The 26,338-nt window shown below is 36.4% G+C and overlaps 13 protein-coding genes across 13 annotated transcripts; 9 read left to right on the forward strand and 4 right to left on the reverse strand.

The window, feature by feature from the left end:
• Nucleotides 1-19: 19 nt before the first annotated feature.
• On the forward strand, nucleotides 20-1,561 carry C9374_011257 (uncharacterized protein; the record flags this gene model as incomplete). Its single annotated transcript, XM_044686892.1, has 3 exons — nucleotides 20-262; nucleotides 602-1,079; nucleotides 1,239-1,561. 3 exons carry the CDS (start codon nucleotides 20-22, stop codon nucleotides 1,559-1,561), a joined length of 1,044 nt encoding a protein of 347 aa, XP_044554426.1.
• Nucleotides 1,562-1,802: 241 nt separating this feature from the next.
• C9374_011258 (uncharacterized protein) lies at nucleotides 1,803-3,260 on the forward strand (the record flags this gene model as incomplete). Its single annotated transcript, XM_044686893.1, has 3 exons — nucleotides 1,803-2,134; nucleotides 2,312-2,387; nucleotides 2,469-3,260. 3 exons carry the CDS (start codon nucleotides 1,803-1,805, stop codon nucleotides 3,258-3,260), a joined length of 1,200 nt encoding a protein of 399 aa, XP_044554427.1.
• Nucleotides 3,261-3,974: 714 nt separating this feature from the next.
• Nucleotides 3,975-5,291, forward strand: C9374_011259 (uncharacterized protein; the record flags this gene model as incomplete). Its single annotated transcript, XM_044686895.1, has 1 exon — nucleotides 3,975-5,291. The coding sequence occupies one exon, from the start codon at nucleotides 3,975-3,977 to the stop codon at nucleotides 5,289-5,291; it is 1,317 nt and encodes a 438-aa protein (XP_044554428.1).
• A 219-nt stretch (nucleotides 5,292-5,510) lies between these two features.
• C9374_011260 (uncharacterized protein) lies at nucleotides 5,511-6,673 on the forward strand (the record flags this gene model as incomplete). Its single annotated transcript, XM_044686896.1, has 3 exons — nucleotides 5,511-5,650; nucleotides 5,740-5,905; nucleotides 5,981-6,673. The coding sequence occupies 3 exons, from the start codon at nucleotides 5,511-5,513 to the stop codon at nucleotides 6,671-6,673; spliced, it is 999 nt and encodes a 332-aa protein (XP_044554429.1).
• Nucleotides 6,674-6,844: 171 nt separating this feature from the next.
• Nucleotides 6,845-7,961, forward strand: C9374_011261 (uncharacterized protein; the record flags this gene model as incomplete). The annotated part of the gene is made up of 2 exons (XM_044686897.1): nucleotides 6,845-7,658; nucleotides 7,759-7,961. 2 exons carry the CDS (start codon nucleotides 6,845-6,847, stop codon nucleotides 7,959-7,961), a joined length of 1,017 nt encoding a protein of 338 aa, XP_044554430.1.
• Nucleotides 7,962-8,548: 587 nt separating this feature from the next.
• C9374_011262 (uncharacterized protein) lies at nucleotides 8,549-12,676 on the reverse strand (the record flags this gene model as incomplete). Its single annotated transcript, XM_044686898.1, has 1 exon — nucleotides 8,549-12,676. The coding sequence occupies one exon, from the start codon at nucleotides 12,674-12,676 to the stop codon at nucleotides 8,549-8,551; it is 4,128 nt and encodes a 1,375-aa protein (XP_044554431.1).
• Nucleotides 12,677-13,429: 753 nt separating this feature from the next.
• C9374_011263 (uncharacterized protein) lies at nucleotides 13,430-15,364 on the reverse strand (the record flags this gene model as incomplete). The annotated part of the gene is made up of 1 exon (XM_044686899.1): nucleotides 13,430-15,364. The coding sequence occupies one exon, from the start codon at nucleotides 15,362-15,364 to the stop codon at nucleotides 13,430-13,432; it is 1,935 nt and encodes a 644-aa protein (XP_044554432.1).
• Nucleotides 15,365-16,086: 722 nt separating this feature from the next.
• C9374_011264 (uncharacterized protein) lies at nucleotides 16,087-16,995 on the forward strand (the record flags this gene model as incomplete). The annotated part of the gene is made up of 1 exon (XM_044686900.1): nucleotides 16,087-16,995. One exon carries the CDS (start codon nucleotides 16,087-16,089, stop codon nucleotides 16,993-16,995), a length of 909 nt encoding a protein of 302 aa, XP_044554433.1.
• A 1,575-nt stretch (nucleotides 16,996-18,570) lies between these two features.
• C9374_011265 (uncharacterized protein) lies at nucleotides 18,571-19,260 on the forward strand (the record flags this gene model as incomplete). Its single annotated transcript, XM_044686901.1, has 1 exon — nucleotides 18,571-19,260. The coding sequence occupies one exon, from the start codon at nucleotides 18,571-18,573 to the stop codon at nucleotides 19,258-19,260; it is 690 nt and encodes a 229-aa protein (XP_044554434.1).
• A 43-nt stretch (nucleotides 19,261-19,303) lies between these two features.
• C9374_011266 (uncharacterized protein) lies at nucleotides 19,304-21,848 on the forward strand (the record flags this gene model as incomplete). The annotated part of the gene is made up of 3 exons (XM_044686902.1): nucleotides 19,304-20,842; nucleotides 20,885-21,224; nucleotides 21,304-21,848. 3 exons carry the CDS (start codon nucleotides 19,304-19,306, stop codon nucleotides 21,846-21,848), a joined length of 2,424 nt encoding a protein of 807 aa, XP_044554435.1.
• A 107-nt stretch (nucleotides 21,849-21,955) lies between these two features.
• C9374_011267 (uncharacterized protein) lies at nucleotides 21,956-22,411 on the reverse strand (the record flags this gene model as incomplete). Its single annotated transcript, XM_044686903.1, has 1 exon — nucleotides 21,956-22,411. One exon carries the CDS (start codon nucleotides 22,409-22,411, stop codon nucleotides 21,956-21,958), a length of 456 nt encoding a protein of 151 aa, XP_044554436.1.
• A 541-nt stretch (nucleotides 22,412-22,952) lies between these two features.
• On the forward strand, nucleotides 22,953-24,779 carry C9374_011268 (uncharacterized protein; the record flags this gene model as incomplete). Its single annotated transcript, XM_044686904.1, has 3 exons — nucleotides 22,953-23,586; nucleotides 23,696-24,073; nucleotides 24,157-24,779. 3 exons carry the CDS (start codon nucleotides 22,953-22,955, stop codon nucleotides 24,777-24,779), a joined length of 1,635 nt encoding a protein of 544 aa, XP_044554437.1.
• A 250-nt stretch (nucleotides 24,780-25,029) lies between these two features.
• On the reverse strand, nucleotides 25,030-26,199 carry C9374_011269 (uncharacterized protein; the record flags this gene model as incomplete). The annotated part of the gene is made up of 1 exon (XM_044686906.1): nucleotides 25,030-26,199. The coding sequence occupies one exon, from the start codon at nucleotides 26,197-26,199 to the stop codon at nucleotides 25,030-25,032; it is 1,170 nt and encodes a 389-aa protein (XP_044554438.1).
• Between the last annotated feature and the right edge of the window lie 139 nt (nucleotides 26,200-26,338).

The following is a 26,338-nucleotide window of genomic DNA, read 5'->3' on the forward strand; positions in this document are numbered from 1 at the left end:
GTCAACACAAACAGAAAAAATGCTGCAGTTGATACTGATAACCACCAACACGGGTGTGATAAAATTCAAAAAGTCTTTAATAACGGATCTAGACCGTGATATTTTCCTTCGTCTTTCAAACCTCATAGTCACATTATTTGTAAAATCAAAACGAGAGGTTGATCATAAACTTTCCTATTTCGAACTCAACAATCGAGGAGTGACCATAGAGGAAAATACACAAAGCAAATTGTTATGTATTTTAATGCACGACATTACCGATGTATGTTTCTACGTGTTATTAAATTATATTTTTCAAATGATGATGACCACCACCATATATTTGCTCGGATTTCATCATGAATTTACGGACCACACATGGAACACTCACTTCTCCGACATCACTGAATACAATTTGTCATCAACAACTTGACCATATTATTATAAATTTTCCCAACCACTGTACACTATTCCATTTGGTGTGTGTGTGAAATCATGTCTCATCCAACATAATGAACCGACACTTTATGATTTCAAAAATTGGTGTTTGTTCCGAACGCACATGGATACTCTACTACTCCAATCATGAACATACACTCCTTCTATATATACATGTATTTAGGGTTATGAATTTGCAAAACTCGTCGCCGAGGAACTTTTAGATCGATTTATTGCCACCTTTCGAACTCCATCTTCCATCCCAAGCAAAACTCTCTATTCCAATTCATTTAAAAATCCAAATGCTGCTTCCAATAACTCTTCACTCAATAACAACAACTCGATATCATCCAATGGATTACCAAACAATAATGCAAAAGCAACTTCTCCACAAACACTGAATAATACGGGAATGAACTTGTTTGGTAGTAATCAAAAAAGTCAATTGTCATCCTTTGATGGAGAGGACTCGTCAGCAAGTATTGATACAGCTCAACAATTTAAAGGGAATTCGGATTTCAGTTCGATGGATCAAATGACCATTGATGATTGGATGGAACAGCAAGAATATGATTTTAATAATATTAACGTCGATGAGAAAATATTTGAAGCCAAGTTGGCAGAAATTTATTTGGAACTTGTGTATCCCATTATTGAACATTGTAAGTGTTTTTGAACCATGTTGTGAAGATTTATTGTTGAAAATATATGTATGGATTCGGAATGATCATTTGGTTTTGAATATCTTGTTGGATTTTGAAAATTGATTTTTTTGATATTCATTGTGACATTTGGCACACATTGAAAATCATTCAAAACAGTGGATGGAGTTCGAGGAATTTTAAATTCTTGGCTTATTGAAAGTGGAGATGAAGGAATTTTAACAACAACCAAGCCACAGCTCGAAGCAGATTTAAAGTTTTTGGTCAATAATTGTGATCGATTGTTGAATGGTGAAATGCAAAATTTAACCATAAAAGGGAACGGTAAAAATCTACAAGTGGTCACTGTCGAACACAAGTGTCATCTCGTTGTGTTATTAGAATCGAACGTTCAACCAGAAATTACCGGATTTGCCATTGAGAAAGCTGTCTTTTTATTACGGAAAGTTTATGCCCTCAGAAAGAATATCAAAATCCAATAAATCTGCTGCTCCTCAAAGTTTTTTGATTTGGAAATAGGAGCAAGGGCAGTTCGCATAATTCAAGACACTATGTTCAGCATTTTTGAATTGGAAGCCATCAGGATTGAGTTTCTATTTCATCTAAAAAAACAAAAATACTGTTCACTGAGATCCTCCTAGGTATCCCATTCCTTGGTTCCAACTCGTCGCCTGAAAAGAACTCATCGTTATTCCTTGGTAAAAGGAATTCAATTACAAAAAAATGGCCACTCCTCTCTCCGATTATCCACCCATACTGAAGCCTCTCGTTCCGTATTTGCAGAGAGCTAACGAATTTGAAAAGCGTGCACCTATTGTAAGCTTTTATTGTAGAACATATGCTGTTCAGTTGGGAATTTCAATTGTACAATCTCAAGATCAATCCGATGATGAGGCGACTCAGATATTAACGGATTTAATGGATCGGTTGGAACAAGACAAGGAACAATTGAATATTGAAGCTCAGGAATCTGAAGCAAAGGATATGGTGGAAATGTTTGCTTTGAAGGTTTTCAAGAAGGCTGATGATGCCGATCGAGAAGGCAGGCACGACACGTAAGTATCCGTAGTAATATTTAATTGTTGTTGATCAAAACTTGTCCGTGTGATCACCACAATTACCACATCCCTATGGATAAACGAAAATACATTTGTTCTATTGACATTACATCTTCGCCACAACAACATGATTCACTTTGGCTTGATATTTCTTTTTATGATTAATGATGATAGTCAAATCGCAAAACTGTACTATGCAGCATCTATTCTTATTGAAGTCACCAAACAGTTTGGAGATTTATCATCAAATGTATGTCATCATAATGGAGTTATTAGCACTAATTTGATTTTATTCACGCAAATTATGATTTATCATTAACTACACTCTTAGATGGTAGAAAAGCAAAAGTATGCCAAATGGAGAGCAGCCGAAATTCAAAAATCAATTCGTACTGGTCAACCAGTTCCTCCAGTCGAAGATCAACAAGCAGAAGATCAAGACGACCAATTGCAATATTATTCTAATCAACAAATTAATCCAACAAGTAATCAAAGTTCGGAAGAGGATGAAGTAAACAGATATTTGCAAGAGCAGGAGAATCAACTCGCAAAGGAAAGACAGCCATCACCAAGCTATGATTGGAATAGCTCATCACAACAACAAACTCAATTTAATTATCAACCGCAGCAACCATCTCAGAAACAACAAAACGACTATATGAATGTTTCACCAACAACATCTTCCGAGGAAACTTCATTCCAACAACCAAAGACATTCAGTCAACTGCAACAACAATTTTCAACACCGCCACCACCTTGGGGCAGTCAGCAGCAACCTAAACAGGAAACATCATTGAATCCATCACCAACATTCAATACTGCATCAAGTAACAGCATCCAACCTTCATCGACAAGTCAACAATTACCAAAGCCTACCATTCAGCAACAAAGAACCACTGTATCCCCTCCTTCATTTTCTCAGCCTTCACACACCACACCACCACCTCCACAACAACACGTGACAAGCCATATAACAAGTACTGTCGGAGGAAGTAAGGATATACCTCTCGATAACATGATGAAAGCACAAAAATTATGTAAATTCGCCATTAGTTCGCTACAATTTGAAGACGTGGAAACTGCCAGAAAGAATCTTATCGAAGCTTTAAATTTAATTAGTTAAACAATATGAATTTCTGATTTTGAGGTGTGTAGACTGATTTTGGTAGCTACTAAAATACGAAAGTTTGTTTTCATCCATGCAACTGTTTTGATCCTCTCACACTTTATGGCAACTCATCTCGAAAACGGCAATAAAGAGAGGGTTGAAATAACACTGGACCAACATTCAATTATCCCTACGATCCGAATTCAATAATTTCGATTACGATTCAGCACAACTCACGACATAACCGCTCTCACAGCATGCTAGTATTCTCCTTTCGCATGTTTCCCTCAAAGAAACCACTTCCTTCTTTTGTGAAATGATTTTCAAGATTTATGTAAGAGGCTTGGAGCAAGTGGCTTATGACATAATGCTCTTCGAGATTTATACAAGACGCGCGTGCAAGATACACTCATTCTCTCGAGCGTTGCGTGCCAACACACTGCCAGCGAACCACTCTTCTTGTAAAACACCGTCCATGAAATTCTCACGGGCAGTTCAGCTTCCATGCAACAAAAAACTTAACCTTTTAAATCAAGAGTACGACTACCGCGTTGGCATGTTTAGGAAAAACTTGTATGGATAAATATCTGATTGGCCTCTTGTAGCAACACACACAACAATCAACAGCCATACACAAAAAACCTTCCTTTCCTACAAGAAAGACTTGACTGGCTGAACAGAAAAAACAACCAACGAAAACGAATACTCACTTTCACACACGGAACCATTATGCCCTCTTTCAATATTGTTGACGAAACGAAACGAGTGCCACAGAGACTCTCTCGAGAACGATCGAATCGAATCAAACGATACGGTCCATTACCATCCAACACATCGTGTGCTTGTGTGTACAAGACTGGAATTCGTAGAGTCAGACGAGAAATTAACACAAATAACTTTTTACAGAATTACTTTGAACAGAGATTTGGTGATGACTTTTTAAGATATGAATGTGGTGATACGAATATCAATGTTAATAATACGAGGTCGGCGTCATCCTCGATCGTTGCACCACATGTACATGGCGATACAGCTTCTGTACATAACATCAATGGCAACACTTCAAAGAACAAGTCAGTAACAGCTTCATCATCGTCGTTGACAACAACTGTTGCTGCAGCACAAAATTTCACACAAGTCTTACACTCCACCTTTCCATTTCCAAATTCGGTAGAGTCTCACAGAACGCCTTCGAAGGACGCAATGTCATCTTCTTCATCCGCCAATTTTTCCAATAGGAGCATTACCAACATGACGAAACCAAAGAGCAAGAAGAAGAATGTTGGATCCAAGAAACAAGGCAAGATGAACTCTTCACATCTTTCTCTGAAGATGAATGAAACAACCTCCATTGTTTCTACTTCTCAATCTATGGAACTCTTGTCCCCTCTTCAAGAAGACATTTCATCCTTGTGCCCCGATAAGCGATCGACAGCTAGCAGTATCGTTTCACCCAGTGGACAAGTTTTCACACCTCCATCTATGAATCACACCATTGTAGAGTCGATCGAATTTGAATCCATGAACAATCGTGATCACTCGAGCAACAGGGAAATGACAACAAATTCATCCATGGTGGCACCACAACCATTGACATTTCAAACCAAGATGACAGCAGAGACGAACTTATTCACACCACATGTTGTTGCTGCAACTGTTGATCCACACCACCACCACACGGCATCGACATCCATGATGTATGTCTCTCCTCTAACCTCTTCTAATACTTGTCTAACTTCTTCTACTGGTCCAACAGTTCCTTCAACCTTTCACACACCATGCAATGTGGCAACAACGACTCCAAACAGTTTAAAATCCAAATTATCGATGGTGCCGTGTACAACTCCAAACGATCAACAACAGTATTACTCGAGATGTTTGCCATCCGTAAATCCATCCACAAACCAGGAAGCACTCTCATTGATCCATGAATCACAGGATTCCTCCTGCAAGGCCACTATCGTTTGTGAAGGTGGGAGTGTTCACATTCAATGGGGGGATCAATTCTTCCGCACTCTTTTTGACTTACTAAACAAGCAACAGTAATTTAGTTTAAAATGGAAAGTAAAATCGATTCGTCCTTACATGACAATAGGTCGAAAATATTTCCATTCATGAATACAAATTTTGCATTCCTATCAAAATGGCTTATCATTTCAAGACAGTAACAGAATGAAAGTGTTACATGAGGTTTTGATCAGTCTCCTTTGAAAAAGTTTCTTTACAGATCCAATTACCGTATTTGTTGGATAACGACTGCAAAAAATGAACGAGTCAAAGCATGGCCAAGAACAAGTATCACCTTCCTTGGAAGAAGAAGTTTTTCGCACGGATGATTTCTTTGAAATTACGATTGAGCGAGGAGAGCATTTGATGGCTGCTGATCTCAATGGGTTTTCTGATCCGTAAGTAGTACTGATGTAAACACGTATTTATTATTATAATAATAATGAAATGTTGCTTAATGACAATGCATTGCATGAATATCCACCAGTTATGTAAAGGTCATCCTTAATGATCATTATACTCGGAAAACTCAGGTCAGAAAGAAAACATTGAATCCCTTATGGAATGAAGTCGTGAGGTTCTACCGATTGGATGGTACTCATGTCTTGCATTTGAAATTGGAAGTATACGATTGGGACCGATTCACAAGTGATGTAAGTTGATGATGAGCCTCTTGAAACATGACTCCTATGATACATTGATTTCAACTTCATTTCCGTTTGATACAGGATTTCATAGGACGATGCGAATTAACCCTTTCAGCCAATGAAGATATTCTTCCCGATCAAGAGTACAGCCTTAGTTTACCTCTTCGGGATACCAAGAGTGGAACGATTTATATCAAGTACAAATGGATTCGAGATAAATCCAATGAAGAAGTGATTTATTCGCAACTTCCATCCATTCCTGGTCTCAAATATGACATGAAATTTGGAGCTACCTTTATTCCTTGTGTGCCTGAGGAATATTTTGCCATCACCACCAATAAGGACACGACTGACATGATCTTTATGGAGGTCTTTCATGGCAATATTGCAAAGGATGAGCTTACTGTCATGTATCACAAGATGGACTCGTCCTTTGAAAAAGTGGCAGATTCGTTTATCGCCAATTATTTGAAACATTATCAACTGGACTCTGAAAAGAAAGGAAGCTTTAAGATGTTAGTCAAACCCACCGATTACACATCCACCTATGATGGAGAAGGAAAGTTCAAGAAGATCATTCAGACAGCATTCCATACCACCTCAAAAGGAAAACCTGTAAATGTTATTTTCTTGACCTGTAATTATGAGGATAAGGTAATGTTGAACTTCATTTGCAAGACCAGAGAAGAAGCCATCTATTACACTCACTATGCGTTGCTTCAAGGCATTGCCACTCATAGTGTTATTTCCAGTGTGCCAATAAACCACCATTAATTTCTCTTCATTTCATGTCAACACCCGACACTTTGAAAAACAAGTTCTTGAGAGGGATGCACATTTTAAACGCACCATTAATCATTCCTCCGCTCCATTCCAATCCCAACTCAAATTGGCATAGGAAGATTTTGAGGTTCTTCGTTTCCATGAATTTCTCCAACACAAAAAATGTCAGCATCCACCACCTCTTCGTCTTCGGTTGAACATGGTTTCAATTTCTCTAAATTCTATTCGGGTGAGTTTGAGAAAATCTCCGAGCACATCTATCGACTCAACATTCCATATGCCATGGCCGAAAAGGTCTTTCCCAAATTCACCATTCCCGTGAGTGTTTTTCTCGTTCATGATTCCCTTCAATCCCGATATTCCTTGGTAGATGTCGGACCACCAGGTTATGAACAAATAATCATGAAGGCTCTTGCTAAATTCTTTGATAAGGGTGAAGAGGAAGAACATTACAAACAAGCTCTTTTGGAAATTGATCAAGTACTCATCACACATTTTCATATTGATCATTGTGGAGGAGTTAGAAAATTATGGGAATATTCGGATCAGGCCTTGCCCGTCTATTCTCATTCCCAAGATTTGGAATACATTCGAGATGGTAAGAAATTTCGAGAACAGAAATCAGAGTATTGGTTGTTTGGTATGACTAAATACTTGTTTAGTGATCCGAAAATGGAAGTGCCTTGCCAGAACTTGGACATGATTATGAATTCTAAAGAAAGTACCATCAAAGCAACAACTAGGGATTATATAAAAGAAGAGAAGAAGAATGAAACATCGGAGAAAGTGGTGGAGAATGGTCAACAAATTATTGAAGAAACACAACATGAAACTAATAATTCAAAATCATCCACAATTGTGGAATCGTCTTCCAATGCACCACATCGCCATTGTTTGTGTGCATGTCATTGTCCAGGTCATACAGCAGGTCACACTTGTTTTTATCATGAGGAAGATCGAGTGTTAATTTGTGGAGGTAAGAGTTTTTACATTGTACTGTTTTGAATTGAAATAATAATTGAACCACTACTGTCTATTGTATTGAAATAATATATTAATATCATTTATATTTGAAGACGCATTACAAAATTTGACAAAAAAGAAGAGCAAGCTAGAATATTCCTATCCACTTTCATCTTTTAACCTTTCCATGTCAAAGCAAAATATCAAGCAATTAGTGAATAGTTTGTCGAATGAGATTGATATTGTTTTTCCAAGTCATACCTATTCAATGAGCGGGCATACGATTGAAGAAGTATTGAAATTTGTAAATAAATGATCCAATCAGTGTTCAATCTTTTGTTGTGACATTCTACTACCTGCTGATTTTATAGCTTTTTCATGATATTTAAAACCCACCCTGTCAAAAAAAACGCAACTAGAAACACTGGTCCCGCAAAGCATAACACACCAACCACTCTAAACAAAAAAATCACAATTTTGTCCAGAGTAGAAAATTTATAGCGATTTTTATCCTTTTCTTGTTGTGTTGAGGAATCTTTTTCATTGTTCTTTGTACTGCCATTCTCTTTTTCATGGATCCAAAACCGGGTTTTTTTATTAAAACGCTTCTTAGAAAAGGTGCTTTTGTCTCCGTCAGGTGAAGCGTTGTCAGACGTGTTAAATACACCCTTTGTGTTATACAACCGTTGTTGTGAATACCCAATAGTCGTTCCATGAGGGCATATCCTCTTCAACGATTGTGGTGCTCTTCTTAACATTTTTTTATAAATTATTGATCGTGATTTGCAGGTTACACGAACATGGAAGGACCTATCAATTTTGGTTGTTGCTCTTCACTCTATGATGCCACATAAATAAAACGTAAGTTTTTTGAACGAGCTCGTGTAAATCTTGTCAACAAGTCTAATCTCCTCTAAAGCAACAAAAACCACCACGACGTCTCGCTGTGTGTTGATTCATGTCTTGTCCTTCTTTTTGTTCCTTTTTTGAATTCAAACTCTGAGAAGTATTCTCTTGATATGATTTTGTAAAATGTGAAATAATGACAAAGGCAACATCAGCAACCACATTCTTGAGTTTTCTCAAATTAATATTCTTCAATGTAATTGTCTTTTCTTCATCCGATTTTCCTAAAATAAATGTCATTTGAAGTGCCAGTACATCTTGGTCAACAATAAGGAAATCCAAATCTACGATCGAAAACTTGACTTGGATCAATTCTAATACATGAATGGAAGCATCACAAATTAAATTACGTGTATCATGAGATAAATTCTCGAGTTTTTCCATTACAGCTTGAGAAATGTCATCCAAAGTGGAATTCACATTTTTGAAAAGTTGTGAATTTTTCACACAATAGTCATGAAGCATTTGTTTGAATGTTTCAATGGCCTTATCAAGATCCTCCATACTTTCTTCATAGAATTTCTGAGTTTCATGCCATTCATCCACACACTTGTTGAATACTTTTCGTTCCATGATGACATCTTTGACTTGTTCAAAAATTTGTCTTCCCATTTCTGTGAAATTGGAAATTTCCTGATTCATTCGTGAGATACTTTCTCCAATTTTTAGAGAATATTTTCGACGTGCCTCTTCGACCTTCTTTTCGGCCATGTTCAACTCTCTCTCAGCTCTAATTTTTTCCTTAATAAATTCAAGAATTTTTCTCAACTTTTTCTCATCTTGTTCAGAATTTGTTTCCATGAAATTTGTTGTTGTTATAGCCATGTTCTTATGAGTAGTAGTGCTATCATTGTTCTTATGAGTAGTAGTGCTATCATTGTTCATCTTGTATTCCTTAATTGCATGTCGAATGAGAAGAGCTAATTTTTCTAATCCTTTGATTTTACCTTTCAAGCGAGGTCCAGTAAAAGTTTGTGAAAATTGAATCAACAAGTCAATACCTTCTGCTAATCCAATTTCTGCCATAAAACTCACTTCTCCAGTCGAAGGAGCAAAAATAAGATCAGCACCAAATTTAAACATGTCCAAAAATTCAATCATTCCAGAAACACGCATTTTAGGACTTTGTGAATTGTTGAATGGAATGAAAAGATAAATTTCAGGACTCTTTTCAATGGATTGTGAAGAGGTATAACCATTTTCATTTTCATTGGATGGAAATAATCCTTGTAATAATTTAAAATCTAACACGTCCTTATTTTCAGCAAGTTTCTTGTTTTCGACTGGAATGAGTGTTTTGTTTTCCACGTCAAATCCACTCACAATAATGTTACCATTCCACAATTTGAATTGTGAAATTTTTCCAAAATATTGAATTCCACTCGATGGAGTAATCATGGCAGCCAAAATTCCTTCGATGGATTTTTCCAGAATTTTTGGTAATTGAATGACCATGTCTGAAAAGAGTGTCATGCCCATTGGAATTTTTCGACGTTTGACAGTTTTTTTACCTGTAGCCACATCCATGGTTGTAAAACCATCTCGAATCATCATGGATTTTGCAGATAAACTAATTCCAGCTTTGACGATGCGCACATATTCATACGAAGTGGCAAGTTTGCTCTCAAATTGAATATTCAATACATATTGAGCGAGTGTCATGATATCTTGAATTCCAAAATTTTCCATTTTCAAAATCAAGAAATCTTCCAAAATATTCTCATTCATCGAAATGTACATTCCAAGTTTCTTGTCATTGAACAGAGTCACATTCGCTTGCATACTCACACCAGAGGGCAATCCAGTAGTAGCAAGTGCTGCATAATTTAAATCCACTCCTAATTCACAATCTCCAATGGTTAACCATTGAAGTCCAAAGGGTTGATTCCATTGTCCTTTCATTTTACCAAATAATTGAATATCTGTTGCACTGACAATTCCTTCGAGAATGAAGAGAAGTGGAGTTGGTGTTTCTTGTGACGGTTTTGCAATCATATTATGAGATTCAATGTTCAATTTTGAGAGAATGGCATTGGTCACTTGTGTGAAAATATTAAGTGGAATGATTTCAACTCCGACTTGGAATAGAACTTCTGGATTTTGAGAAACAGAGAGCGAGAGATTGAGAGGCACAAATGCAATTCGAGTACCAACTGGAAACTTTAAATTGTTAAAACTGACTCCAAAACCAAATTGAGCTGGTTGAAGAAGAGTTCTTCCGTTTCCAACCACTATGGTTAAAATAGTTTCAAAATCTGCTGAGATTTCCTTGTGGTCACTCTTTTCAAGAGATGTTTCGTTTGTGCTTTCCATTGTTGATGAAATTGGTGAGCTCGAATCTGTGTGTAAAATATTCAACTTGGATGATATCAAACAAGTCAACCATTGATAACTTCTTTTAAACTTGTCATTTAACATGTACCATTTGCTATTGTTAGAATCTAACACGAGAATCAAACTCAATGAATTTGCCTTAATATCAATTTTCAATTCATCAATTTCCTTCAATGATAAATCCATAGAAGTGTCATCATAAAAATAATCAAAAGTACTCAAAATGAAGTATGCTTTTTCGTACTTGACAATTTTCTCAATATTGGTAATGGCTGTCTGAATCATGGGTTGATTTGGAAAATATAGAGACAAGGACTCTTCATGTTCCAATCCACACAGTACCAACAGTTTTGGAGCTAAAGAATCTACTCCAATGGTCGATTGGAAAAACACTCTTCCATCCATCACGATCGTGTCCAAGAATTGGAATTTACACACTGCTCCCATCGATATCTTGGTAGGTGTCATGACATTCCATTCGAAAAATAATTTTGAACCTTTCAATAGTTTCATCATTGATTCTTTAAGATGAGAGTTAAGAATTGGAAAATGATCATTCAGCTCAACAGTTCCTCTCACTTGTAAAATATTTTCGGGAGAGAGATGAATGGAACATTTCAAATTGGAAAGTGAATAAAATTTAAATTGACATGAAATCATAATTCCCTTTTTCACTTTGTAACTTTCAATGGTTCCATCTCCAGATGAAATTGAGAGAGTTAAATTGCTTAATTGGATATCATTGTTGTGTTTTTGAAACTTGTCTGATGGTTCAATACCCATAAATTCACAAAAGAGATGAGACAATTCTTGTAAAGTAATAGGATCGCTTCTTGTGGCAATAATTGCAATCATAGAGTCTGATAATTTACCACGGAAAATATAATTATGATGTTTGGTTGCAATGTGACATTCGATAGCTAATTGCAACTTGTTGGATACATTAAATGTCACAATGGCATTTGAAATTACTAATTTTGGAATACCAAAGGCATCCTTCCATTTCACAATAATGCCACGAGTATTTCCATCATCGGTTGTTTCAACATTTGACAATTGAAGAGTGTTCACTCCAGGAATATCTGTACGCACTAGTAATTGTACATCAAACTTGGTACTCATTTGTTTATCTGTGGAATGAGTGTCAACAATCAAAACAGGTTCTATCATTTCCATATTCTTTTCCAATTGAATATCAAAATGCATTCGAATTTCATTTGGTGTATTGGTTTTGATCACATCACATACACATTTCAAATGTGTCAAATTCTCCTCTCGAAATAATTTTGGAAGATTTTTCTTGATCGAACTCAAATCCACAATTTCACATTCCAAACGAAATAATAAATTTGTTTTTTTCATCGGAATGTGAATGTGGACATGATTCAATGGAATTGTTGTGGAGTGAATCCATTGTTTGGAATTTTCATCGATTTTCTTTTCAATGATGATTTTTGAAGGTGTGGTCGTGTTTTCATGATCATCACACGAGGGTTCAAAAATTTGAAATAATTTAAAAAAGGAAAGTGTGAAATTGTTGGAATGATCATGGTTGAAAAAGTGAAGGCTCCACATGTCGATGTGCTCTTCATTCTCGGTTTTTGGAAGGATTTGAATATCGAGATTGAACGGAGGATCGTTCGAAAATTGTAATTGACAAGTGGCAGTTTTGTTGTTGATCTTGTCGTTCGGGAAAGCTGCAACGTCTTGATCATTGTCAACAATGTTGAGTAGAGTACATTGTTTGAAATTTTCTCTCAAATGTTGAGCTAAACGATGCAAATCTGACATTTTTTTTAACATCATGTCATTGGTCAACTGTTTCATTTTCTCAACCTTCACCAATATTGACAAACTGTATTCACAACAATTTAATTTTGGTCACTTTCACAAATTGCCAATCTCTCTGGCAGCATTTTTCAAACAATTTGCACGCTTGCCCATCAATATAAAACCTTGGAATTCCACTTCCAAATTCTGGAAGCGCAAGAATTGGCATTTTTAGGTCCCAAATTGTTGGCTTTGATATCCCTTTCATTACTCAGCCGTACCACCTATGTTTTGTAAACTGGTGGATGAACTTGCAAAATTCAAAAAATTGAAAAAGGTCCCTCACGGTCCGACTGTGTCGAACTAGGGAAGTGTGAAAGATGATTTCCCACTTCCCAAATTTAATGTTTGTTGTCAACATAAAACAAACGCAGTTGGTACCTTGGTTTGGTGTTAGCCGCACCTACAGTAAAGCAACTACTTCCTTCCAGCTCCATTTCAATTCATTACGAATTCACCAAGCTTTTAAACTCGGGCTGAACCTGAAGACGCGCGTTAGCACTGAACTGCAGGAAGCGGATGAGAGCATGGTGTTGGAGACATGGTTGGCATTAACAAAAGTTTTTGGGTGTGACTTGTGTCAGATTATCGAAGCCAGTCTTTTAGACTCGGGGCTGAACCTGAAGAAGCGCGTTAGCACTTGACCGCAGGAAACCAATGAGAGCACTAGCTTGAGGGAATCTGACACACGTCACAGAATATATGCATCTCACTTTATATTCCACACGTATGGTATTGAAACCAACAATGTGAGTGGACATGTTTAGCGCATGCGCTGCATTTGAAAGTGGTGTTGGAACGAATTCCTTTTCTCTTACAAAATTCACATGGTTTGGGTTGTTGGGTCAACATTGGAAAATGTTGCAACGTTGAAATTTCCTTATACCGAGGTTGTCGATCACTAAGGCTGTAAATAATGGCAACCAAATGGCCTAATTGTTGAGGCTTTCGGTTATTGGGTCCCATATGGAAATATTGATATAATTTGTGAGAACCAACCACAAGTGTCTTCATCATTGCAAAAAACATGCATCGTTTCCAACTTCTATGTCTACTTCGAAAATGGTACAAATTCAATGCAGCGTCAAATGAATCAACACTTCCCATGTTCATGTTATAAAATCGTAAAATGTCACATCTTGGTGTTTTGTTAGACCCTTTGGCTTTGACACGTTCTAATTCTTCTCTTGGAATTGAAGTGGACCCAACAGACGCCATAAAATTACATTTACCAGAATCAAACACTGAGAGTGCTGCAAAAGCGTTATCATTTCTAACAATAAAGCTTTGATCTCCTTTCTGTTTGAGATCCGGTTGCAAATAATTGGAAAATATTTCGGAAGGCCGATTACTTTGGCAACTCAATACAAATTCAAAGTTATTTTGTTTCAATTGCTCTGCTAATGTCAAACTTCCGTAAAATTGATCAGTAATTATTGTGTACTTTCTTGTGTTGTAATCTGGAAGTTTCTTGGCCAAATCCATAACATAATCAACTACGGTAGTACTAAGGTTATGCTCATTATTTTTCCCTCTGTATAACCAAAACCAAACCGGCATCCCGAAACTGTCACATAGAATAAATAATTTTAAACCTGTGGCATGTGGTTTACCACGGACGTGTTGTCTTCCCTTAAACCGTCCTTTGAACAATATAATACATTCATCAACAACCCCAATATTACTTGGGATCCAACACTCATGAAGCAGGTTGCAAAACGTGTCTAATATCCAATCAATATCGTATGATATGCATTGATGAATTTCTCGAAAACGTTTCTTGGTCATTATGTTGCGAATTAATCCGTTCCCAAATAAATATTCCTCTTCCTTTGTCCAATAATGTGCCAACTCCGGCATTTTGATAAGCCCCATTGTAAAAGTAATCGCAAAATAATAGTTCAATTCCTGCAAGGTAACCTCAGGTTTTTTCAATTCAGCACATTTTAAATTAGTTTTTTCTAAAATATGCTTTTCCACCTCAGCCGTGTATAATTGTTTGAATAATTCAAAACTATTTCCGTTTGTAACTTTGTTTGACGGTTTGCCACATTCTTTGGTGATGTATGGATTACAGAATTCCGGTGCTTTTTTCCAGCCTTCAGGAATATAACCATGCTTGTCTTTGTTGTGGGAGAGGAGAGCTTTTTTGCTTGCAAATTTCTTATTACATTCTTCGCAAACAATACTTGATTTTTTCTTTTTTTTTGATTTCTCAATTAATCTACTTGATGTCATTGATTTCTTTCTTTTCTTAGTTTCCTTGGTTTCGGCTGATGAATTATTGTTTGTAGATTTTTTCAATTTTTTAATGCTCCGTAGATTCCCTTCAAACTCATTTTGAGATGCGTTTGGATTAAGTGATGCGTAGAAGTTCATTATAGTTTGGACTAATTGTTGTTTGTTTCCTGATGTCCTAACATGATATTGTTTACATAATTCTTTTAAATTCTTGTTTGTGAGTTGTTGTAGCTCATCTTGTGACATTTTGATGATTTGTTGTTCCGATGATTTTGTTTGTTGAGTTTCACCCGAAGGTAGTTGTTGTGATGATTGTGGTAAAGTACTAGGTTCATTTTGTTGTGATGATTGTTGTGATGAGCAAAATGTGGCGCGTCCGTGTTGTTGTGGCCTGTTTGACTTGCTCATTTTTTCGTTATTTTCCAACAACACCAACGGCAACATTGATTCATAAATCTACTCACTCACCACATGTGTGATGAGTAAGGATGAAGTCATCGTTTAGTGTGAGCCTGTTGCAAACGGCTGACTCAAAATCCTACAATTAATTTGGATGCGGCTTTCCGAACCGTGACTCACGAAATACAAAAATAGACGTGGGAACTTGGCATTTTATTTTTAAATTTGCTGCTTTTTGATTGGATGCAGGAAAGAGATATTCGATTACCTTGAGAATGAAAATTTTCTTGAAAAGGAACAGGAGATTGATGATGATGAGCAGAATGTGAAGCAAAGTGGAAAGGATTCGGATTATCAAGTACAACCACACCATCTAACAAGCCAAACCCTCTGCCTCTAGTACTACCGAGCAGCGTGAACACAAAGCAAGTAATTGCAAGAGAAAACGTGTAATAGAAGACTATTACAAGGAGCACAAGAAAAGGACAGCATAGATAGGTGCCTAGAGTACTCTAACAAGAAAAGGTCCACAAGACACGAATCTGACACAATTTGGCTTGCATCTCAATATTGAACGTCCTAATTACTCTGATGACGATGAATGCTTGTTGACAATGACGTTGAGATGTATAAAGTTTAATCTTTGTTGATGAGAAATTGGACCTGTCCATCATTAATGCGTGATTTTAATGTTGACATTTAGTCATTCGACGCTCTCATTTCAAAAAAAAATGTCAGCTTACTTTTTCACCCGTGAAATCGGAAGATTGATAGCTTGTCATACTCTGTTTTCGTTTTTCTCTCATGTATTTAATGAAGGTGCAATTCTACTTTCAATGGAACTCTTACTTGGCAAATTGATCACCAGAGTGTTATTAGTTTATATGGCTGTCCTAGGTGTTAGAGATGCTCTTAGATTTAGAAAACTCTCCTTCAAGTCTGTTACCTTCCATAGATGGCTTTTACTTTCTTTTTCTCTTTGGTATCTTGTGATTATCAAAGAACGTATCATTCGTGAGGAGTATGATCAGAATATTAAAAACAAATGGTTTCCAGACGTTTATTATATGAAAGAACATGATGTATATATTGATTTTACATATAGAAATAATGCCGTTGCTATTGGAGGTAAAACTAGTGTTGTTTTTCCAAAAAAAACTAGTTTATGGGACTATGCCTCAACCTTTCTCTTCTCTTCACATAATTGGCCACCTAATGCACTCAATGCTCTTGTTTCACATGAAAAGGGACACAATGCTACTTTTATTGCCATGGTTGCTGTTCAAATGTGGATTCTATGCTTTTGCTATGAGAATGTTAAATGGTATTTCTTTCCTTTTGTTTTTGTTGTTGGTAATACAATGTCTGGTTGGTTTTTCGAGTTGGTGGCAGACTCAAACGTTCTTCACTTACAAGGAATTGAATTAATGTCAGTTTTAGGTTTGGATGAAGATCATTTTGGAAGTCTTGGAGTTAACAGTCATCCACCAATCTTTCTCAGAAAACTCACTTATCAGACTGATAGATTGTTATGGAAATACTGTTTCCAGTATTTGAATTATTTGGTGGGAATTTATACACTTTTCTGGTTTTGGTCAACAGAGGGGTGGAAGAAATCGCCCATCCTAGCACACAGCTAATAGCCCGGATGGGGATGATTGCTAAAATACTGCTTAATTGCAGCAACTCCAGCAACAATAGCCACCAAACAATCCCAAAATTTTTTTATTCCAGTAATTGATAGATTTATATGTTGCTTGAAACACACTCAAGTTCTGGCCAACTTTATTCATAACAAGTGACTTGCGGCAATGTAGACCACAATGTTGTTGCGTTCAACACGGAATGTTTGAACAATCAATCTAAGAATTAGTTGTCACTTCGGTATTATGTAATACGCTTGATGTTTTGGTTGGGAACACTACAACGTCAAACATTCCGAATGATCACTGTTGGTGACTTTAGTTGCTTGAACGTATATTCTTCACATTCAGTATCTTTTACCAAGATGGAATATTGATGATCATCTATGTTTCGCTGGTGTCTTCTTTCGGTCAACATTTAATGTTTACAAAAAAACACTTGCTGCTCAAGTTTCACATGATGAGAGAGATGTTGCTGCCACACCTTCTTCATCTAATTAAAATGTATCAATATTCCAAGTGAAGCTGAGAATTAGATGTGTTAATGTTCAATATTATTGTAAAAAAACAATTTATCCAATTTTATGAATGATTTGTTCTGAATGTAGTGAAGGGTAGGAATGTTTCGATTGTAAACAATAAAAGAGTTTGGGTTGAGTATTCGAAATAATTTTCATGCTCAAAAAATGTTCTTCATACTAGTACTTCGTCTCCCTTTGCTTTGCTTACTGACTTCCCACCCATCGCACTCCCACCCTTGTCATGCTTTCTTAAGCTTTTCAAGTTCCTTTTTCGCTGATCCTTAATGTTCTTGTGGTAAGAAAGAACCTTAAGACAGTACGGGACTACCTTGTTCGAATCTTTTCGACAAGTAATTGAATATTTACTTTTTAACCTTATTTTAATATTTATTTTACATTAATGTGACATTATCTCCGCCTTTGATACTTGGTTTATTTATGATAATGTGAGTTGATCACAATCCATCTCTTCTTCATCACTTCCATCTTACTTCCTTGCGTTTCTCTGGTTTTCTCCTTTTTTTCCGCTGTGCGGTTTTTGGAGTTTTTTACCTTCTACCCCTTTTCAACTGCTCGAGACTCTGCTCAATAAAGTCTAATGACAAAATAGGCAGAAAATCCCTCAAACACCAATCCTTTTCAAAGGATGGATGTTTGGCGACATACAAACCCATTAGTTTTCCTCGAATTAAAATCCAAACTCTTGTTGTTGTTTTCAATGTAGAAACAAAGACAAGTGTCAAACACTTGGTTACAGAATCACCTTAAGGAATTGGGAAAACCTCATTACTAATTAGAACCTTGTCCAAGTATCCAGGTTTATTAATCAACTGTTTCATTCATTTTCTCAATTTGCATCAATATTGACAAACTGTACTGTATTAACGTACTTTATATGAACTCAATTTTTTCAACTCTGACCTTGACGCGAGTTCCCTTTTCCAACCACCATTCAACCAAAAAATAATTCCAATACAAACCTCTCGTCGTCAATTTAGACAAGATGAATCATCATCGACTGACCACTTCCTTGATCCATCACGGATCACAAATGGAACGTTTCTATGTCAAACGAATGCTTGAAAAACTCTCTCCGAGCACTTTGTGTGAACACTCCTTGAAGGACTATCATGTCCAAGGAGTTCAGTATTTATGTTTGGAACGATCCCATCAAATAACTACAAAAGTCTATTTGCTAGATCCTCAATTACATGGTGCTAGATCTTCATGTTCATCTCAAATTCATTCACCATTGGACTCTAATGATTCAACACCAAAATTGGATGATGGTCATGTAGCAAATCCACACAATCATCGATATCATTTTAAAACGACAGTATTAGCAGGTCAAATGGTGAATAAGGTCTTTGAGGAACGACCATGGATTGAAACTTGTCGTAATAAGAAAGATCATGCTCACTTGTTTTGGAAATTTGCATACTTTTATCAAAATCATGAATTTGTGAAAATGAATCAAGTCGTATTGGAACCCACACAATGGGAACATGTACATTTGGGAGAATCGTATGAATTAAGTCCAGAACAAATTCATACCATTCAAGTGAGTGATCAAGAGTTCACAGTTCTGTTTTTACAACAATTTCAAGATGTGGTGTCCAATGAATTTCCTGGAGCTTTTTATTGTCGAGAAAGTGAACCACCCAATGTGCAAGGATTGTACTCGAGATATTCAGAGATGGAAGTTGATGAATTGAGACGAAAAATTTTGGAATTGATTTGAAAAATCTTTTGGAAATAAAAATGTTTTGGGAAATTCAAAAAAAATGTCTGAATTTGGAAGGCACCATTCTTTGCCTCGGACCAATCATGAGACTACTCAATTATTGAGTCAACCATTGGATGAGTCTTTAAAAAGTACAGAACATTTACTGAGGGGAAATGCAAATAATTTCAATCATGGTCATTATCATTCATTTTCGCAAAAGGATCAAGAATGCTTTGCATCTTTGAATTCAACTGCGTATTATCAAGAGGATGACGATGGAATGGATGAACACCAAGATGATACCAATGAATTATCCGAAGAATTACTCATTGGAGATGCATCCAACAATCGTCATCATTCTCATGAATTCAATGAATTCAATGATTCAGTCATTGAACGAATTTCTCCATATGTTCAAACACAAGCCAGTTCTTCTCCAATAACCATGACACCTTTTTCGGCAGAACATGTCGAAAAGTCCAATAATAAACGAAGAAGCAAGAAACAACCAAAGAATGAACAGAAAGCCAAGTTGGATTTTCATTTTCTGAAACGGTTTTTTATTATCATTGGATATTGTTTGAGAGTGATTGAAAGAAATAGTGACTATCACGTTTTGGATGAAAACGGAAAGAGAATTGTGCGTAAACGATGGTGGTTTTTCAAAGGAACAACGAAGATTGTACATAGTGAATCAGAGAATGGCAAGCAAACAATTGCTAAATTTTGGAATAATTTATCGATATTCAATTGGCTTTTAGTCATGCTGTTTTTGGTTGTGTGTGTCGGGGAGATTTTATTAGGAAATGAAGTTGGAAAGATTCCTGGAGCTTTTTATAAGGTGATTATTGATGCTTCAAGTACAAAATTTTCAGATTCTGGTCCCTTTGTTAAAGTGATGCTCATAAGTTTATTATGGATTTGTGGAATTACACTTGTGAAAACATTTAGACAATTTGTGTTGGATTGTGTGCGCTTGTTTTGGAGAAGAAATTTAACCTTCCATTTACAGAGAAGATATTTTGAATATAGAAATTATTATAACATGATTGTGTTAGATAAACGAGTTGACAATCCCGATCAAAGAATAACCAAAGATGCTGAGAATTTTATTGACATGACCTGCAAATTTGTGGAGAGTCTTTTTACTGGACCTATCACAGTGTTTTACTACACCGTGACAGTTTATTTAAACCTTGGATGGCAAGGTCCACTCTGTTGCTACGCCTTTTTCATTATTGGATCCATCTTGAACAAGCTCATCATTTCTCCAATTGCTAATTTGTGGTTCATTCAAGAAAAATATGAAGGAAATTTTAGGTATACTCATACACAGATACGCTCAAATGCAGAGTCCATTGCGTTTTATGGTGGTGACGCAAATGAAAGAATTATTCTTAATCAAAAATTGAAAGGTACTATTAACAATCGACGAAAAATTGTCATGTGGAATATTTTGTTGAATGGTCATATGAATCTGTTCGGCTACATTGGAAGCATTTTGGCATACATGATCATTGCTCTCTCAGTATTTGTGATTGGAAACTTTGTTGACAATAATGAATCAGCAGGAAACATTGCAGATAAGATTTCAGTGGTAGGTTTCCTTAAACACTTGTTTTGCCAAACATTATTTTAGTCCTCCTTTCAAGTCATGATGCTGATTTCTGGCTTTACAACTTTCATTCAAACGGGTTCAGATTTATCAGAGCTAGCTGGATTCACTGCAAGATTAGGCGAAATGAAAGAAGTGATGGATGAGCTTGAAAAAAATCCAGACTATAAAACCCACAGCAAGCTCTCACTCAGTCATTCAACCAATTTCGAAGAATGTGACAGTACAGGAAGCGTGTCTCACATTGAGTTCAAAAACGTGAGTGTATTTGTTCCCAAGACTCTGGAAAAGTATTACACAGGAACCTGTTTGGTTGAAAACCTTTGCTTTAGAATTGAGCAAAATCAACATACCATCATTACTGGTAAGTAATTGAGAATCACACATTCATCTCAACCACATTGCATGCTAAAACATATTACCATTGGATCAACACATGTTAGGACCCAGTGGAAGTGGAAAGAGCTCCATTTTGAGAATTTTAGCAAATTTATGGCCTCATAAAATTGGTCAAGTCATCAAGCCAACCAGCTCATCAGATCTCTTCTACGTTCCTCAAAACCCATATATTTGTACAGGTACTCTGAGAGATCAAATTACATATCCGTTGAAGACGGAAAAAGGAAACACACAAGACAATCCTATACTCTTTGATGCCATTTGCAAAACAAAACTGCAATATATTTTGGATCGTGTGGAACGTGATTGGGATGTTGAATGTGATTGGAATGCATTGCTAAGTCCTGGTGAAAAGCAACGATTAGCACTTGCACGACTGTTCTATCACAAGCCCAAATTTATCATCATGGACGAATCTACCAGCGCATGTGATGTAAATGTTGAGGAACTCATCTACGACAGTCTCGTTAAACAAGGTTCTACGCTCATCTCTGTGGGTCATCGCCCAACACTCATCCAATTTCATACACACATGTTAGAAATTGATGGTAGTGGAAGCTGGAATTTCTCAGAGATTATCAGGAAATGATCAATGGACATTGCCAATAAATAATTCCATTTCTCACAAATGTCCCAAAGTTTGCCTTAATGTTGTAAAGACCTCGATAGCACCCAGCATCCACAAAAATTCCATAATTAAATTTCGTTTCTCAATTTTTCATAAACTCCCTCCAGAACAATAGTCACATCCATGGGTTGTTTTTCTTTTCCTTTCGGACATAATGATTTTGCAGAGTCCTTATCAATTTCCACAAGTAAAATTTTATGTTTCGACTTTCCACCTTTATCAAGTGATACTTTTGATTTTGAGAGGCCCAAAACTCCAGCAATATATTCGCATAATTCCTTATTGGCCTCTCCTTCTTTTGGTGGTGCTGCAATTTGTACTCCGATCTCTTCATCATTGATCGTTGCAATTTGACTTGTAGAGCTATTTGGTTTTGCGAATATTGTGAGCCTAATCGAGAGTGGAAAGCTTGTTGAATTGGTGGCAATTGACTTTGGAATATTGGTATAATTTTGTGTTGTTGATGATTGGTTATTGTTACTGGATGAGCCTGAGGTTGCATCTACTTTCTTTTTCGGAGCCATCGTGATGGTTAAATTTCTTTTCGGTGCAAAATCCAAGCAATAATAGCAATGATGATGATGATCAGTAACAATACTGTGAATACTATGAGTATTAAATAAATATTTATGAACAATGGTGTTATTAAATTTTGAACAAGCGCTCCGAGTAATGAGACCACAATATATTTTTTTCATTTGATAACAATTTCGTCAAGCGAAGGGATGATGACGAACAATATTTGGTTTTGCAAAAGTTGCTGACAAGTTCATGATCCTAACCATTGGTTCTTGGATAATCCTGTCTTACCTTACATCAATGGAAACCATCATGGTTCTTGTTGACAGAAAAACAATTTGATATCCGTTGGCAAAAAGAAAAAAGTATCACAACCTGGTCTCATTGTTGTTGAAAATAGACCCTCAGCCACACATTTCTTCTTCCAATTCATTTCCTTGGTAGAGAGCCACATCATCCACACGTCCTTTATCCGATCATCATCTCTATTTAAATTACGTGTTTGTTCAGTGGTTTCCATCAGCATAATAATTATATTCTTACCAAATGACTGTACATCATCATTCGCCATCATCCTCGTCGACAAGTGGAGGCTCATCATCATCACCACAGACCAGTAGTGCTACTCTTCCAATTGTAACTGTAACGACCTCAACCCAGATTATTCCCAAACACAGAACCTCTCCTCATCTAGTTTCCAGTACGACCAGTTCGAGTGGAGAATCGATACCTCCCATTGCCGAGCAGCATCATGTTTCAACCTCTTCCATCCACCACACAATACATGAACCTTCTCCTTCAACCTCATCTTTCTTTTTCGTCCTTTGCTTTTGTTATTCCTTCTTTTGTTCTGGATTGGCGATCAGCATGATTGGACCATTATTACCATCTTTTGTTTATCAGATTAATATGTCTCTGTATAGAGAGGGTGAAAAAGCAAATATTTCTCTAGAAGATTTAGGAGTATTGTTTCCAAGTAGAGGACTGGGTACAATGCTCGGAAGTTTACTCGGAGGCTTTCTCATTAATTACACAACCAAAGCATGGTCAAGACAACAACATGTATTACCTCTAGTTTTCACATTAATTGGAGCAATTTTAATGTTTTTTGCAGAAGTGATTGTGTTGATTGCAGCACAACCAAAAGTATTTGCTATTGTTTATTTTGTTGTTGGTTTTTGTAAGTGATTGCAAATTACAATTTAATCTAATGATTCAATCGTGTAAAAACAAAATTCATGATGACAATTATTATTTTCTGTGACCACAAATATGTTTAAAATTGACAGCCCATGGATTAATTAACGTGAGTTCAAGTAGTCATATCCTTAACAAATTCCCAAAAGAAAAGGTGACATTTTACCTTCAGTTATTGAATGCAACATTCGGGTTGGGTGCCGTCTTTGGTCCTTTCATCTGTGCATTGACCAAGAAATATTATTCAAAATCAATCAGCACTAATGTTATGGCTGTAGCTATTCTTGCAGAAAGCTCGACAACCAAAGCTATTTTAGCTTTACTCTTATTGATATTTGTCTCAATTGTCATGTATATCATTGAAATTAGGAGAACGAAACCAATTTCTCAAACCTCTCAACAAAAAGAGTCAACGAGTGTGAGCACTATGAGTTGGAGAAGCATCAAAATCATCTTGCTAGTATGCTTAGGTAAGTGTTGTTTCTAAATTAGAAACGTTCAACTTGTTCAAATACTTGTTGCAAACCAAATTCAAAAATTTCCAAATTAATAGGAATAATTTGTGTGACAGGTTGTGAACATGGAGTTGGAGGCACACTCTATTCTTACATTCATACCAGACGATTAACTACAGAATCTGAAGCAAGTCTCATTAACTCTTCATTCTGGTTGTCATTCACTGTTGGACGAATTTTGAGTATTTTCCTTTCTTATCACATCAAGTCATCCTCAATTCTCACAATGGATGTCATTGGATCCTTACTGAGCTCTCTCATTTATTTGACATTTTCTAACAACGTTCCTGTTGTTTGGATAGCTACGATCTTACTTGGGCTTTCGCTTTCTTCACAATATCCAACTCTACTATCATTTCCTTCCTCGCATTTAGATGTTAAGGTTTCGAGTATTGTGACTTCATTATTTATTGTTTGTGGCGGTGTTGGGTCGATGGTTCTTCCCTATGTTATGATTTCCTTATTTAAATCCAATGGACCTGAGAGCATGTTTTATGTTTTACTTGTCACCTTTTTATGTGTTGCATTTGTATACTCGTATTTAATTCTCGGATTTAAAAAAAAGCATATCGATCCCTATATCACTGGAATTATCGGAGGTGACATGAACATTGAGAATGACATGATGTCTGAAGAAAAGAAATTGAAACGAAGGAAGTAGACTTGAGCATGGCATTGATTAAAATTGAGATTGTTTACATGACGAATGAGATGATGTATGGAATAATTCACAAGACCTCTTGTGAGAGCATAAATGTAAGTTGATCATGACAATTGGAACAAGTGTGATTCAGCAATGTTAAAATTACAGTATCGTATTCTCACTATTTATTCTTGTTCTGATTATTAATAAGGTTGTTTACAAAATTGTTCAAAACTGGCTTCTCTCAAAACGATGCAAGTATCATTATCTAATACTTCTTATCCTTCTTGTGATGCTTCTTATGATGCTTCTTGTGCTTCTTCTTCTTATGATCTGGCTTGTAGATATCAACCTTGGTACAAATAGTCTTATGCTTGGCGCACTTGGTTACCAATCCATGCTTGACACACTTCTTAGTACCACCAACGAATTGATACTTCTTACAGACATTGACTGGCTTGGACTTTTCAACACACTTTCTCCAGTGCTTTCTCTTAATACAGTGTGGCTTGGTCTTGTGATATTGAGTACAGAATGGAACTGACTTGTAGGCAGCACAGAATCTACGATGCTTGTGTTTGATACAGACTCTAACTCTCTTCTTGAATTGACAGAAATGATTCTTAACCCACCTGGTACAGAAACGAGCCTTCTTTTGAGCAACACAGAACTTTCTATCGACGAATTTAACACACTTCTTAGTGTAACCCTTCTTCTTGCTGAATTTGACTGGTTGATATCTGACACACTTCTTGGTCTTGACCACTCTGTTACAAATGCTGTGACATTTCTTGACACAGAAAGCAGTGTAGTAAGTATCAGTCCATCCCTTGTAGTGCTTCTTGGTAACCTTCTTCCATTTCTTTTGGCATTTACAAACTTGTCTGTAAGAATCACACTTGGCATTGACTTTGTATTGAGCACATCTTTGCTTAAAGTAGTAAGCAGTCTTTGGAACCTTAATGTACTTGGCACAAATGTGTGAATGATCGTATTTGGTACAAATGAAGTGATAAGCATATTGATCACAAGCATGATTAGTACCCTTCTTACAAGAATGCTTCCATTGGTATTTCACGCAATACTTTTCATTCTTGTACTTGTCACAGACTTGTTTATAACCATGTCCCAAGCAGAGTTTTCTTGATTTGGAATGTTTCACACACTTGCTAAATCTCTTGTAACGAATACATTTTCCGCCACCGACCTTCTTCCAATCGCAACATTCCTTCTTGGTTCCTACCCATTCAAAATCTGAACACTTTCCCTTGATACTGGTGTATCTGACACACTTTCTGTAACAGAATTTTTGATGATCAGCATAGGAATCAACATTCTTGGGAGAATCGTCCTTCTTCTTCAGTACTCCACCTGCCATAACCACAGCAGTTGAAAGCACAAAGGCAAAGAGTAAGGCAACGATGAATTTGGACTTCATACTGTTGTTGTCTTCTGTATCAGTATTTCTTGTTGTTGTTTTGTTTTTTTGTTGATGGTTTTGTCGATCAAGCAATTTAAGAGATGCATTTATAGAGTTTTGTGAAAATATTATTCAGAGTGGATCTCGAGAAGAGAGG

Source organism: Naegleria lovaniensis (genome assembly GCF_003324165.1).
Source record: "Naegleria lovaniensis strain ATCC 30569 chromosome Unknown tig004, whole genome shotgun sequence".
Classification (NCBI taxonomy): domain Eukaryota; phylum Heterolobosea; class Eutetramitea; order Acrasida; family Naegleriidae; genus Naegleria; species Naegleria lovaniensis.